At 41.4% G+C, this 14,714-nt stretch overlaps 1 protein-coding gene across 3 annotated transcripts in view; it reads left to right on the forward strand.

The window, feature by feature from the left end:
- Positions 1-469: 469 nt before the first annotated feature.
- Positions 470-14,714, forward strand: part of PSEN2 (presenilin 2) — a 41,679-nt gene continuing 27,434 nt past the window's right edge. For 2 of the 3 annotated variants that reach the window (XM_074222829.1, XM_074222831.1), the window contains exons 1-2: positions 470-555; positions 10,704-10,865. In XM_074222829.1, coding sequence (XP_074078930.1) covers positions 10,725-10,865 — 141 coding nt within the window. In that variant the 5' untranslated portion in view covers positions 470-555; positions 10,704-10,724. Of the gene's footprint in view, positions 556-986; positions 9,760-10,703; positions 10,866-14,714 lie in introns of those variants that run through there. The other variant, XM_074222830.1, reaches the window with a different exon arrangement.

Below are 14,714 nucleotides of genomic sequence, written 5' to 3' on the forward strand. Positions count from 1 at the left end.
TTTGAGGGAGACCGAATGGAAACAGCTCAAAGGAAGGTGAGATATGAAAGTTGGGAGTGCGTGGGCCAGGTGTTCACGGGTGCCTCACCTGTGGCAGGGCATTCCAAGCGCATGCGGGCCTGGTCGGCTGCGAGTGGCTATTCATCTCTAACACGGTGCGGCATTTTGGTGCAGAGGTCAAGGGCCGACCGACCAACTTACAAATGGGGCCGCGAGGCAAGCGGGGCGGGGTGGGTCCCGGCGGGGCCGCATTCGGACTCAGGAAGCCGAGCCTCGCGGACGCGGCCACTCCACGCGCCGTGCCGGGCGGCGGGGGAAGCCTCCGCAGCCGCAGTCCGGCCTGGGCCCAGCCCCCGGCCCTCCGCCTCTCGCCCACCCGCCCCGCTTCCCCCCGCGATTGGTCCAGGCCTGCGGCGGCCCCGCCCTCTGTGGGCGGGGCCTCGGGCGGCGGCCAATCGGAGCTCCGCGGCGGGGCTCCGGGCGCCGGGCAGGGCCGGGGCTGGCTCCGTTACCGGAGAGTCGGGGAACCCTCGCCGGGCCGCTGCTCGGGAGCAGGTGAGTGGGGGCCGGGGCGGTCCGGGGAGGCCCCGCGCTGGGCGCCCTCCGGAGAGGCCGGCGCGTGCGCGCCCCCGAGGCCGGCGCGTGCGCGCCCGCGCGGGCCCCGCCCAGGCCCCGGGGGCTCGGCCGGCTGCGCGCGCCCCCGTGCGCGAGACGGGGCTGCGGCGCCCCTGGGCACCCGCGGGCCTCGCCCCGCATCATTTCCTACAGCTTTTAAAAACGCACGGCTTCTTAAAAACTGCGGCTCCGGGAGCGCCAGCCGGGCGTGCCCCGCCTCGGGGCGCCTCGGGCCAGCCCACTTGTGGCGGGGGAAGGGAGGCCCGCCAGGAGGGCCAGGACCCCTCGGAAGCCACCTTGGGCCCGTCGCTAAACCTTGCCAGCCTCAGCCCCCGCCCCCTCCGCCAACCGGGACCACGCCAGATGGCCCATGGATCTGGGGTGCTGCCACAGCGGGCACAGCCTGGCCTTAACTCCCAGTAGTCTCCCTCTATCGGCCTGCTAATGCCCACCAATTCCCGCGGGCACCGTGTTCAGGCGTGGGATTGCAGACGCCAGACTGGTGCAGAGGGCAGCTTCCCCCACCCGCGCCTCCCACTCCCGATGTGAGGGTACCGAGGCCCCCAGTCCTCACACCACTCCGTCAGAGCAAGCCTTGACTCCGGGGACCCTCCCCACTCTTCCAGCCAGTGTTAAACCAAATAGAAAGGGAACGTCTAAATAGCGCCCAAAGATCTCTAAGGCTGCGTGTTGATTTAGGTTTGAAAATGTAAGCTATCTGTGTTATTTTATTGATTTTTGGTTTATTTCGTTAAGTATTTCCTGATTACATTTTAATCTGATTCAGGGGGTATTGAATACCCTCTACAGAATACCGTGCTAACATTGACCATGTTTACATGTACACTAATTGACCCTTTTTTTCCTGCCATTCAGTGATCTCCACTTTCTAACCTAGATGAAAAAACAGCAGCCTCCTCCTTTATGCCTGAAGAGCAAACTTGATTCAAAAGCAGTTAGCCCATTATTTTACCCATTTCTATAGGTGTGCTTCATTGTCTGTCTCTCCTTCAGATGTCCTTCACGCGCCTTAGCCTGCCCTTTCGCTAGGGATGTGAGTACCCGGGCAGTCTCCGTCTGCTTGATATTTCAAGGAAGATTTAAAATCTCTCCACAAATTATGTCATTGCCACAAGACTCAAGTTCCCTTTCTGTGAAATAGATGTCACGAGTCAGCGAGGGTGGAATGATTTGTAATCATGTGAACAATATTCCTGCTCCTCTAAAGACAGACTTTCTAAGAACCCAATGATGAAACAAATGGGTAATTCTGTGTTGCAGGGACAACCCAAGGAACCAGGCATCCCTATTAGGAGTTGAATATATCTAATTAGATGTAGGAGCTATTATGACTATCTAGTTGAGATGGTGCTATGGGCATAATAGTGAGTTGCTATTTTCCAGTAAAGTTTTGCCATTTAGAGTGGAAATACTAATTTCCCAGGAGATGGCAATTTGCATGTTTTGCTTGCGAAAGGTCAGCCCTCTGTTCCTGCATCTTTGGGAAAATACCCAGAGGTTACCATTTATGTTTTCCTGAAGGCTCAGGGCCGATTATCACCCCCCCCCCTTCATCTCTTTCATTCCATATTCCTGCCCAGTATCCACTCCTGCTTAGCTTCCATCATATGGAGACTTCCAAGGTCTTGACTTAATAATAAGTTGCACTGTTTCTTTTTCATAGCACTTTCACAAATATTATGTTATTTAAAGGAACATCCCTAGGAGCTAAGAGTAGGAAGATCATTATCTTATTTTACATTTCAGATCTATTCATGGAATTTTTCCCATGTCACAAAACTAGTAGTTGGCAGAACTGCATCTGGAACTCAAGTCTTTTGCCTTCTTTCACCAGATAGTACTGCCAACCCTTCTGTATTGTGATCTCAAAAGAGTCTAGCTCAGTCTACCCCACAACTTTTTTTTAGAAACTAGAGTGCCTGTGTGGCCTAGGGAATGGAAAAATACACAGTATTAGGAATCAGGGACTTTTGGTTCCAATCTTGGCTTTTCTGTTAACTAGTTTTGTGAGCTTTGGCAAGTTTCTTCCCAACTCTACTCAGACCCTTCATCTACAAAATGAGGGAACTGGATTTTTCCCTCTTCCCTCAATTACTTTGTATTTGTACTATTTGTACTTTGTATGTTTATATATTGTTTCCTTCAATTGAATGTAAGCTCCCAGAGGACCAAGAATATTTTGTTTATGCCTTCTGGCAAATAGAAATGGGCCACCCATAAGAATCTCTGCCAGCTACCTATTGACTTAGTTTTAAAGCGTAACCTTATTCTGTCTTACAGTGTTTTTATTTATTTTGACTAATATTTCTCAATTCCTTTTCATCAGATTCCTGCAGGGAGTGTTGAGGGACCCTGTTCTTCAGGTTTGTGATATCTCTGAGTTAGATGATCTTTAAGGCCTCTTCCAAGCTTATGATTCCTTAAGTGGATTCAACTTACCAGCCAAAATAGTTTTCTACTGAAAAAGGTTTATTTAGCTTAAAAAGCCAGAAGAACTGGAGTTTTGAATTATTTTTTAAAATTTAAATATTAAATATTTAAAGTTATTTTTTAAAATATCTTGAAGGGCCAAGCATATTTTTATGTCATTTGATGTGCCCGGTCCTTCTCTTAAACTTTCCACAGGAAAGTGTCTGGAGGTCAGGAGTCCTTTTTGTTTATTGCCATGGTATCCTTGTACCTAGCATTCTGCCTGGTGCATGTAAGGAACTTAATAAATGCTTGTTGAATTGATATTGAATAGAATTAGGGTTAGTGATAGAGACAGAAATAGGGTTAGAAATAAAGACAGGGTCAAAATTAGGGTCAGAGATAGAATTAGGGTTTCCAGATTATAACTGTTAGATACTTCAGGAGTTTGTAAAACATCCGCTGCTTCTGAAAGATTTCCTTACTATTCAGAGGGGATATCATGGCTTGGGGGAAGAATATTCTCTGGAGCTAGGGTGGTTCAGATAGACCTGCCCAAGTATGCATTATAGTGAATGCTGTTTTGAAGGTGCTTCCTCTAACCCCACAAGATTTGTCAACTTGGATCCATGCTTTGAGAATTTTCTAAAGTTCAGACAAATCTTTGAAATCTGTGCAACTGTTGATGGTCAAGCAAAATTTATGACTACATCAAGAATAAACAACCACTTACAATCAATGAGTGCAAAGAACTTAGAATCTGAGAACCATAGTCAGAGGAGCCCCTGGGGATCATCTCAATTAGGTCTCTCAGAAAGATGGTGCAATATCCTTTTTGAGAAAATTTAATGAATTTAGAGAGAGAGAGAGAGAGAGAGAGAGAAACTAAAAGGGAATTTAGCAATTATTTAAGCAATATTGGCAATAACATAAGCTTGGAGTTCAGGGGCTCTGTATCCAGATTCTAGTTCTATTGTTAACTATATTACCTTAGGTAAGTCATATCATTTCCAGGGGCCTCATTACTAATAGTTAGCATTCATGTAACACTTATTTTGCAAAGTTCTTCTCAACAATCCTAGGAAGCAGCTACTATTATTATCTCCATTTTACAGATAAGGTAACTGAGGCAGATCATAATTAAGTGACTTGTGTAAGATTACATATCTAATATATGAGGTAAGATATATGCTTAAGTCTTCCTCACTTGCAGTCCAGCACTCTGTCTACTGTACCATAAGCTTCATTTGTAAAAATGAAGGGTTTGGGACCAAATTCTCTCCAAGGTTCCTCCCAGCTCCAGGTCCTTTGTTCTGTTATTTTTTTCTGAAACAATCCTTTCATTTTATAGGCTCTAGGTCATGCTAAAGTCTGTCTTTAAAAAGACTGCAACTAGAAGGCCAACACCCAGATGAAAAATGAAAAAATGAAGAGGCAGTAGAATGTTGTCAAAACTGGAGTCAGAGGCCCTGGGTTCAGGTGTTGACTCTGCCACTTTGTGAATTTGGAGAAAGTAGCTTGACCTGGGGGTTTTGGATTACAGGCCCTCAAAGTCTCCTTCTAGGTCCTTCCAGGCCCCAGATCTGTACATTAAAGATCCCTTAAGACCATCTCTGGAAAAGAGGTCCCCACTCTCAGGTTCCCCTTGAAAGGCAGAAGCTTCTGGAACAGGCCAGTGCTGAAGGGCAAGCTTACATATCTTCTCCTGACATCTAGAAGAAATGGAGGGCAGGGTAAAAGCACATGGGATCTTTGTAACTCAGGAACATCAAAGGAGATGGGAGCTCACCAATGAGAAGCACCCCTAGCCTAGTGGTTAGAAAGCTAGCCTTGGGGCAGGGAAGGTTTGGGGGGGGTCAGGGTTCACCTCTGACCCAGATTGATCACCCAACCTCACAGTGTTCCAAGAAACTCTCTTAAAACTGAATTGCAGAGAAGGTGGCTGATCTGCATAGGGAGAGGGAGTTTCCTAATCTGGGCATTTTCTATACCAGTAAAATCATAAGACCAATCTCTATCCTTCAGGAGGCTGCATGACTTTGTGGATGACTGCTAGAGGCTTGGATAAACAAACCAGGAACTCTAAAGATTATTTCTGGAAGACTTGTCTTCCTCAGTGGATCTTTCACAATTGATGATTGAGATTAGAAATAGTCTGACTCTCCAACAGAGAAATACTGCCTTGAATATTAAAGGTAACAGAAAGGAGAAGCTTTGCTTAAAATGATTGTAGTGAATGCAGCCATCTGGATGTTCCCATGCAACACATCTCACTAGTAGTGCCATTATTCAGATACAGGAGCATTAATCCATAGACATGTGTTCTTTCATTCCAGGATCATTTAAGAAAAGTCTACTACACCCCCCACCCCACCCCCAACTCATCACCAAAATTTTAGTGGGATATGAATACAGCTTGTCCCTATGGAAGTGCTAGAAGGAAGAGAGGAGGGGTGTTACTTTTACTAAGACTTGGGGTGGATGGCAGAAGAGGATGTAAATTGAGGAAACCCTCAGCCTTTGCAGCCTCACTCATAACTCATCAAGCCATGTACCAGGTGGTATGTTACAGTTGGGGAACTGGCTCTATTTATAGTGGGCCAAGAAAGCCTTGGACTTGGAGACAGGAAGACCTTGGTTCAGATCCTGATTTAGACACTTTATTTACTACATAAGTGACCCTGAGCAGATCACTTAGCAGTGATTTCAGCCATTTGGGAGTTTTGATTTCCTCATCTGTAAAATGGGGATCAGCAGTTATAGCACCTGTGTCACAGGGTTATTGAGAAGATTAAATGAGAGGAAGTATATAATGTATCTTGAAAATGTGAAATCACTATATCAATATCAGCTATATTTATTATTTTGTAAAATTTTCTAGACTACAGCAATTCTCCAAGGGCCTCAGTGTGTTTGTTCTACTTGCTGATGTATATCCATTCTCTTTTAGTCCCCTCTCTTATATTACAAATGTCTCCAGCCAGGAAAAAAAAAAGAAATCCATTATCTTTTCTCACTGCCTATTTTGAAGGAAGCAGCAGGAATGGATAGACAGACTTTGGAATGTTAGCTTCTGGAGTTTTTTATGTCCTTAATTATATATGCATGTCATCCCAAGGGTCCCTTCCCCTCCACCCTCCCATCAGAATGGAAAAAAACAATAAACCTTTATTAAAGGTCTGCTTTGTGCAGGGCACTGCCCTAGTCAGTGAGTTTGATACCAAGTGTATCTAAGACATAGATCAAGGGGTTACAGATGTAAAATTGGAAGTCTTCTTATTTACAGATAGGCAAACTGAACCAGGGAAGATGATCTGGTCAAAAGTAGTGTCAGATGGGTTTGCATCCAGGTCTTGATTTCAGGGACGATGCTCTGATCTCTGTCCTTAAGGAGATTAGAGACTAGTAGCTACTTAAGGGCAGAGACAAAGTTATTTTTTTCTTTTTTGTGCCTCTGTACATAGGCTAGTAGGCATTTAAGGAATGCTCATGGGATCGAACTCTTCATAACCTTTTGGGGGTGGGGAATCCCTTCCCTCCCCTTCCCCCTCAGCTTTCTCCTAACTCATTGCACTGGGAAATACTATTGGGATGGGGGGGGGCGTGTTTTTATCTTTTTTTTTTTAAGTTTCACTTATAGACAAAACAAGAAAATTGAGGGCCAAAAGAGAGATCATAATGAAGACTGCTTGGGACCTAAGGGCCCGTTGACTAGTGTACTTGACCAGTGGGATAACTCAGCCTGCTCATAACTTAGCTGACTATTGAGGTTATCCTGATCTCTTAGCCTTGTTGGTCTCTCTGGAGACAAACCAGGGCAGATGGCTACCACAGACGTGTTACATTACCTGGGCTGGCAGAGCCGCTCTGTTATAGGCCCAGCACCAAACTCCAAGTCCTGCTATCGTCTCACTTTCAGCAGCCAGACTGCAGGAAAAGCAGTGGAAATCAAGTTGGTTCCATGTGCGCCAATCAGGTGTGACTTGATGGATAGTCACCAAGATGATTGAAGACCTGGCCTGGATAGGCTCTGCTGCTGGGGTGGGATTATGGAAGAGGGTGGTGCCCAGGGGTTTTTAGTCTTTGGTCAAAGCAAATCTCTTAAAGACAAGGAGCAATTTTCTCATGTAATAAATAAGGTTACTGTATCTGTATCTGCTATATGAGAGCATGCAAGATTTTTGAACCTTTTGTACATACCTCCTGCACCCCCTCTCAACTTAAGCCAGGCTGTTTTTGTTTGCTTTCTTAAATAAACAGGATGCCCCAAACCTATTCCTCATGCTACAGACTCAAGTGAGACTGCATGAATACTTAATATCCAGTGTTTCAAATTTGCTTTTAGAGCAATAATTCATGTCTCTCCCATAAGGCACTGCTTTTCTCTATAGGATTTTTGACATGTTGCCAACCTTGATATTGTTTGGCCTTCAATTTTTAAGGGCAGACCTCCTTTGCATTCTTCCATGAAGCTCATTTTTGGATCTAAATAAAACAGGAATGTAGAGGAAAGTGGGTCACTAGGTTTCATTATAACCACAGGGAACTGCAGGCCTAAGCAGGTTTGCTGAAGTTCTGCAAGTCAGAAGGGACAGTTCTGCTGGATCGCTCATTCAGCTTTTTCAGATAGATATACCTGAATTATGAGACCTAGTAACTGGGGTGTTTTCTATGGATATTTGTTTTAAAAAAGTTCCCAGGGCCAAAGCAGGTTTCAGCAAAAATATTGTTCTGCTGGGTGGTATGGATTACTGTGGGAAGGAGGCTTTCTTGATGTGGCTCTGGTGCTCTGGTCAGACTTAATTTGTTTGTTTTCTTTTCCCCTCCCCTCAGCCCTCCATCACCTGGCCCTACCTTAGCTTTGAGATCAGTGTCAGGTAACTAGAGCCTGCTGCCATCTGTAAATCAAATAAATGGGCTTTGCTGAAGAACCATTGGAGGAAGGAGAGCTGGTTGGAATCTTTATTTCCTTGCTTAGGTATCAGTTTACCTCTACCAGGTGTGTCGGTTGCACAGCCATGCTCCACCTGTTTGGGAGCCACAAATTCCCCCTGGATTACTCCTGTGCGTCAGCAAAGCTTGGGGTGGACAAACTACTTGTGGTGTTGCTTGGTAGAGATGTTTATAAAGTGTACACTGGCTGAGTGACTTTTTCTCTAAGGACTTCTGGGCACTGTGAAAGCAAGGTGCTCAGGCACTGGACCCACTCTGCCCCAATTTAGTCTCTTCTCTGCTTCTCTCTTTGGTTCTCAGTGTCTTAATCAGTAAAATGAAGGTGCTATTTTCACTAGTTTTCATGGTATTACATTGTCATAGTGACAGATGAAAGGGTACCCAAAAAATCCTATATTGTGACAAGATCAGAGGATTTAGAACTGGAAGGGACCATAGAGATTAACCTGTGTAATTTCTGAGGCCTAGAGAAATTTAAATGATTTACCCAAGGACATATAGTATAATAAGTACCAGCATTGAACCAAAGACTTCTCCGATTCCAAATCCATTTTTCTTTAAACTATGACATGAAACGTATTAGAAATCCAAGTTGTGTGTATGATTGTGTGTATAATATTATATGATTTATATTTATATAAGCTTACATTCATATATACTTATATGTAATGTGCCTATGTATGTGTGTATATAATTTGAAAACATGCATGTATATAATTTGGGGAAAGAATTGGGGTACACCTTTTATTTGTGTTCAGGGGGAATGAGAAAATTTGTTATATTTTGTGTTGAATTGAAGTAGGGTAGGCCAGGAAAGAGGATCACATTAACATTCTATTTTGAGGTTTCCCTATGCTTTGACTGATAGGATTTAGATTCAGGAAGAACTTTTAGATGTCATCTATTCTAATCTCCTGAGGAACGAGAGGTACATTTGACTTGATCATAGTGACACAGTCTATAGGAGGACTTCTGCCTTCAAATCCCAGTGTCCTTTCTACCACTCCCATGTATGAGAGCATGCAAAGTTTTTGAACCTTTTGTACATACCTCCTCCACCCCCTCTCAACTTAAGCCAGGCTGTTTTTGTTTGCTTTCTTAAATAAACAGGAAAATTGTTAAGCAATGATGACAGTATATAGCAGTATCTTCACATATATGATGTTGGACACAAAGGAAAACATCATATTTCAAGAGCTCCATGGATCCATCCATATCTCATTTGGAAGCCATTCAGCAAGTCTGCTGTTGTGGTCTCATGTCTGATCTCCACAGAACAAAGAACTTCAAAGACATCAAGCCAGGATTTGTTTTGCTGGCCATTGCTGACTATTAGTCAGAAAACAAGTATTTATTAATCATCATCGATGTGAGGATATGAGGACAATGAATGAAACACCCTGTTCACAAAAGGAACTTGCATCCTAATAAAGAGGACAAGATAGAGACATAGACAGTTAAAAAATCAAGTGAATAAATACAGACAAAATAGTTTAAAAGGGAGGCCATGATGGTGGGGTCTGGCTAGGGAAATTCAGACAAAAAGATTTTTCTTTCTGCCTGCTTCTATACCCTTGTTCATCCTATTTTGGAAGCTAGTTCTCTCATTTCTTTTCCCATTATATCTTTAATCAAGTTCAGTGTTTTTCCACCTTTCCTTTCACATATGCTATTTCAGAATGTGATGAAAGGAAAATGAGTATTGTATTGACTCTTCCAAGGGAACAGCATTCAGGTGGAGGACTGCTCATTCCTACCTAGGTCAGTAGTTCCCAATTTATTATTATTATTTTTTAATCTGCAGGCTCCTTCACCCAGTTTTAGTGAGCCACCTACACCCTGCAAAAAAAAAGGCACATTTGAGGGTGACTCCCAAAGTTTAATTCTTTTGATACTGTTTATTTCTTTGGATTTCATAGCCATAGAACAATACTAGAAGAGTTGTTATCAGTGAAAAGATGGACTTTTGTTGATCCCCATACCCTTCTATACTTCAGAATCTAGGGTAGAAAAGATATAGGAAGAATGGTGCTTTTGATTAGACACTAGTGAAAAAGATAATTTAATGATTAACTTATGCCAGAAACAAAAGGATAGCCATTTTATATTGTAAACATTGTACTACATTCCCAGTACAAGAAAGCCATAGCCATCCTGGGCTTGCTGATCAAATGATATAATATCCATAAAACTTTTATTGTATATCCAGCATACAGTTGGTGCTTAATAAATATTTATTTGAAAATGAAAGTGAGGCAATGTGGGAAGGATGCGGAGCTAGGAAGCAGTGGACCTACTAGCTGGTGTACAGAGAGGCTGCCTTTCTTTTGAGAAGTATATGAAGTAGTATGCTTGTCTAATAACTCTTCATTAAGGTGGATATTAGAGTGTCTTTTTTCTTTCCTCTCAGATAATTTATTGTATCTGACCATCCTAGAATATAGCAGCTGTGCTAGGACATCCCTTCCCTGAGGGCCAGTCCTTGGGCCCTAGGCACATTAAGACAGACAATTTTAGGATGCCATCAGAAGTTACCCTTTACAGGAGTCTTTTGACTTAACATTTCTGTTACAAAAACTTAAAATGTGATGGTTCTATTATATTTGAGGTCATTACCTTATTTCCAACTCCTTCTAGCCCTGCCCTACCCTCACCTTGTAATTCCTGGTGGCCTCTATGGGTTTCCTTTGTGCCTTCCCTTTCAGACTCTTCCCACGGAGTGAACCATGATCACATTCATGAATTCCGACAGCGAGGAGGAAGTCTGCAATGAGAGGACGTCCCTGATGTCAACAGAGAGCCCCCCAGCAAGGGCATCCTATCATGAAGGGATCTGCACAGAAGAAAGGGACAAGGAGATCCAAGAGGTAGGGTCCGCTCTGACCCAGCATAGCAGGGGGACTGGCTGTTGGGAAGTTGTAAACAGCAGAAACTTTCTATCATTCTGTTAAAAAAAAAAAAAAGCCATCTCCAAGGCACTTTGCCTTTGACTTTGAAGTGCATGATATGATTTTTTTAAATTTTATTTTTATTTATTTGAGGCAATGGGGTTAAGTGACTTGCCCAAAGTCACCAGCTAGGCAATTATTAAAATGTCTGAGGTTGGATTTGAACTCAGGTCTTCCTGACTCCAGGGCTGGTGCTCTATCTACTGAGCCACCTAGCTGCTCCCTTTGATATAGTTTTCATATATCTTTATATATGCCTTCACAAGTATGTGTTGTTTCGGATGATGCTTTGTTCAGAATAATAATATTAAAATGGTTTTTATTGACAGAGAAAGCTCTGATGAATATTGGAAGGGAGCAACTCAGAGGCTAATAAATGCCAAGAGGAAACTAGCCTGGGATTGAACTTTTTTTTAATTTCAGAAAGGTTTTATTTATTTTGAGTTTTACAATTTTCCCTCCAATCTTGCTTCCCTCCCCCCACCCCCCACCCCCCACAGAAGGCAGTTTGCTGGTCTTTACATCATTCCTATAGTATGGATTGATCTAAGTTGAATGTGATGAGAGAGAAATCATATCCTTAAGAAAGAAACATGTAGTATGAGATATAGCAGAATTATATAAGACTTTTTTTTTTAATTAAAGGTAATAGTCCTTGGTCTTTGTTCAAACTCCACAATTCTTTCTCAGGATACAGATGGCATTCTCCATCATAGACATCCCAAAATCGTGCCTGCTTGCTCTCCTATTGGTATGAGCAAGTCCATTAAGGTTGATCATCACTCCCATGTTGCTGTTAGGGTGTATAATGTTCTTCTGGTTCTGCCATCTCACTCAGCATCAGTTCATGCAAATCCCTCCAGGCTTTCCTGAATTCCCATCCCTCCTGGTTTCTAATAGAACAGTAGTATTCCATCATATACATACACTGCAGTTTATTAAGCCATTACCCATTTGATGAACTTTCCCTCAGTTTCCATTTCTTTGCCACCACAAACAGGGCTGCTGTGAACATTTTTGTACAGCTGATGTTTTTACCCTTTTTCATAATCTCTTCAGGGTATAGACTCAGTAGTGTTATTGCTGGATCAAAGGATATACACATTTTTGTTGCCCTTTGGGCAAAATTCCAGATTGCTCTCCAGAAAAGGTTGGATGAGTTCACAACTCCACCAACAATGTATTATTGTCCCAGATTTCCCACATCCTTTCCAACATTGATCATTGTCCTTTCTGATCATATTGGCCAATCTGAGAGGTGTGAGGTGGTACTTCAGAGATGTTTTAATTTTCATTTCTCTAATAAGTAGTGATTAAGAGCAATTTTTCAGATGATTATGGATTGCTTTGATTTTCTGATCTGTAAATTGCCTTTGCATGTCTTTTGACCATTTGTCTATTGGGGAATGGCTTGTCTTTTTAAAAAAAATTTTACTCAGTTCTCTGTATATTTTAGAGATGAGTCCTTTGTCAGAAACACTAGTCATAAAAAATGTTTCCCAATTTGCTACATTTCTTTTTATCTTGGTTACAGTGGTTTTGTCTGTGTAAAAGCTTTTTAATTTTAATGTAATCAAAATTATCTAGTTTGTTTTTAATGATGTTCTCCAATCTCTTCCTTGGTCATAAGCTGCTTCCCTTTCCATAGATCTGACAGGTAAACTACTCCTTGATCTTCTAGTTTGCTTATAATATTGTTTTTTATGTCTAGATCCTGTATCTATTTTGATCTTATCTTGGTATAGGATGTGAGGTGTTGATCTAATCCAAGTTTCTTCCATACTAACTTCCATTTTTCCCAACAGTTTTTATCAAAGAGAGTTTTTATCCCAATACTGGACTCTTTGGGTTTATCAGACAGCAGATTACTATAATCATTTCCTGTTATTGGCTAAGAAACAGAGTGGTAGGTAAACTAGGTAGTCTATTCCACTGATCATCCACTCTGTTTCTTAGTCAATACCAGACAGTTTTGATGACTGATGTTTTATAACATAATTTTAGATGTGATAGGGCTAAGCCACCTTCTTTTACACTTTTTTTCATTAAATTCCTGGAGATTCTTGACTTTATTTCTCCATATGAATTTACTTTAAACTTTTTCTAACTCATTAAAGTAATTTTTTGGGAATTTTGATTGGTAGAGCACTAAACAAGTACTTTAATTTTGGTAGAATTGTCATTTTTATTATTTTGCTCGATGAACAGTTGACATTTGCCCAGTTATTTAAGTCTGATTTTATTTGTGTGAGAATTGTTTTGTAATTGTTTTCAAAAAGTTTCTGAGTCTGCCTTGACAGGTAGACTCCCAGGTATTTTATATTGTCTGAGGTTACTTTGAATGGGATTTCTCTTTCTCTTTCTGCTGCATCTTGCTAGTCATATATAGAAATGTTGAGGATTTATGAGAGTTTATTTTATATCCTGCGACTTTGCTAAAGTCACTGATTGTTTCTAGTAGTTGTTTAGATGATTTTTGGGGGATTCTCTAGATATACCATCATGTCATCTGCAAAGAGTGAGAGTTTTGTCTCTTCCTTCCCAATTCTAATTTCTTCAATTTCTTTTTCTTCTCTTATTGCTGAAGCTGACATTTCTAATGTGATATTGAATAGTAGTGGTGATAGTGGGCATCCTTGTTCCACCCCTGATTTTATTGGAAATGCCTCAAGCCTATCCCCATTGCATATAATGCTTCTTGAGGGTTTCAAATAGATACTGTTTATTATTCTAAGGAACAATCCATTTATTCCTGTGCTCTCTGGTGTTTTTAGTAGGAATGGGTGCTGTATTTTGTCAAAAGCTTTTTCAGCATCTATTGATATAATCATATGATTTCTGATAGGTTTGTTTTGATAATAATTAATTATCTGAAAGTTTTCCTAATATTGGACCAACCCTGCATTCCTGGGATAAATCCTAGTCATAACTTGTTGTAGTCGTTTTGCTAAGATTTTATTTAAGATTTTTGCATCTATATTCATCAAGGAGATAGGTCTTTAATTTTCTTTCTCTGTTTTAACTCTTCCTGGTTAGGTATCAGCATCATATTGGTGTCATAGAAATAGTTAGGCAGAGTTCCGTCTTCCCCTATTTTTCCAGATAGTTTATATATAATTGGAACCTTAAATGTTTGATGGAATTCACTTGTGAATCCATCTGTCCCTGGAGATTTTTCTTAGGGAGCTCAATAATGGCTTGTTGAATTTCTTTTTCTGAGATAGGGTTATTTAGGTATTTAATTTTCTCTTCATTTAACCTAGGCAACATATTTTTTAAAATATTATTCCATTTCATTTAGATTATCAAATTTATTGGCATAGAGTTGGGCAAAATAATTCTGAATTATTACTTTAATTTCCTCCTCATTGGTGGTGAGTTTACCTTTCTCATTTATGATACTAGCAATTTTGTTTTCTTCTTTCCTTTTTTAAATCAAATTGACAGAGGTTTATCAATTTTATTGTTTTTTTCACAGTTATAATTACTACCTCTTTATTGCCTTCCATGTTATCTTCCCTTCATTTGTATTTCCCCTTTTTTCCCTTTATCCATATTCCCCAGTGTTTTGTTTCTGAATACCATCACCTTCAGTGTGTTTGCCCTCCTATATCCAGTCCCCCTCCCCTTTTTCCCCTTTCCCTTTGCCCCTTCCTTCTGTTGATCCCCCTTTCTTCCCTCTCCCCTTTTCCCCTTTTAACACTTTAAAGGTAAGATAAGTTTCTTAACTTAACTGAATGTGTGTATATGTTAACTTAAAGTAAATCT

This window comes from Macrotis lagotis, chromosome 2 (assembly GCF_037893015.1).
Source record: "Macrotis lagotis isolate mMagLag1 chromosome 2, bilby.v1.9.chrom.fasta, whole genome shotgun sequence".
NCBI lineage: Eukaryota > Metazoa > Chordata > Mammalia > Peramelemorphia > Peramelidae > Macrotis > Macrotis lagotis.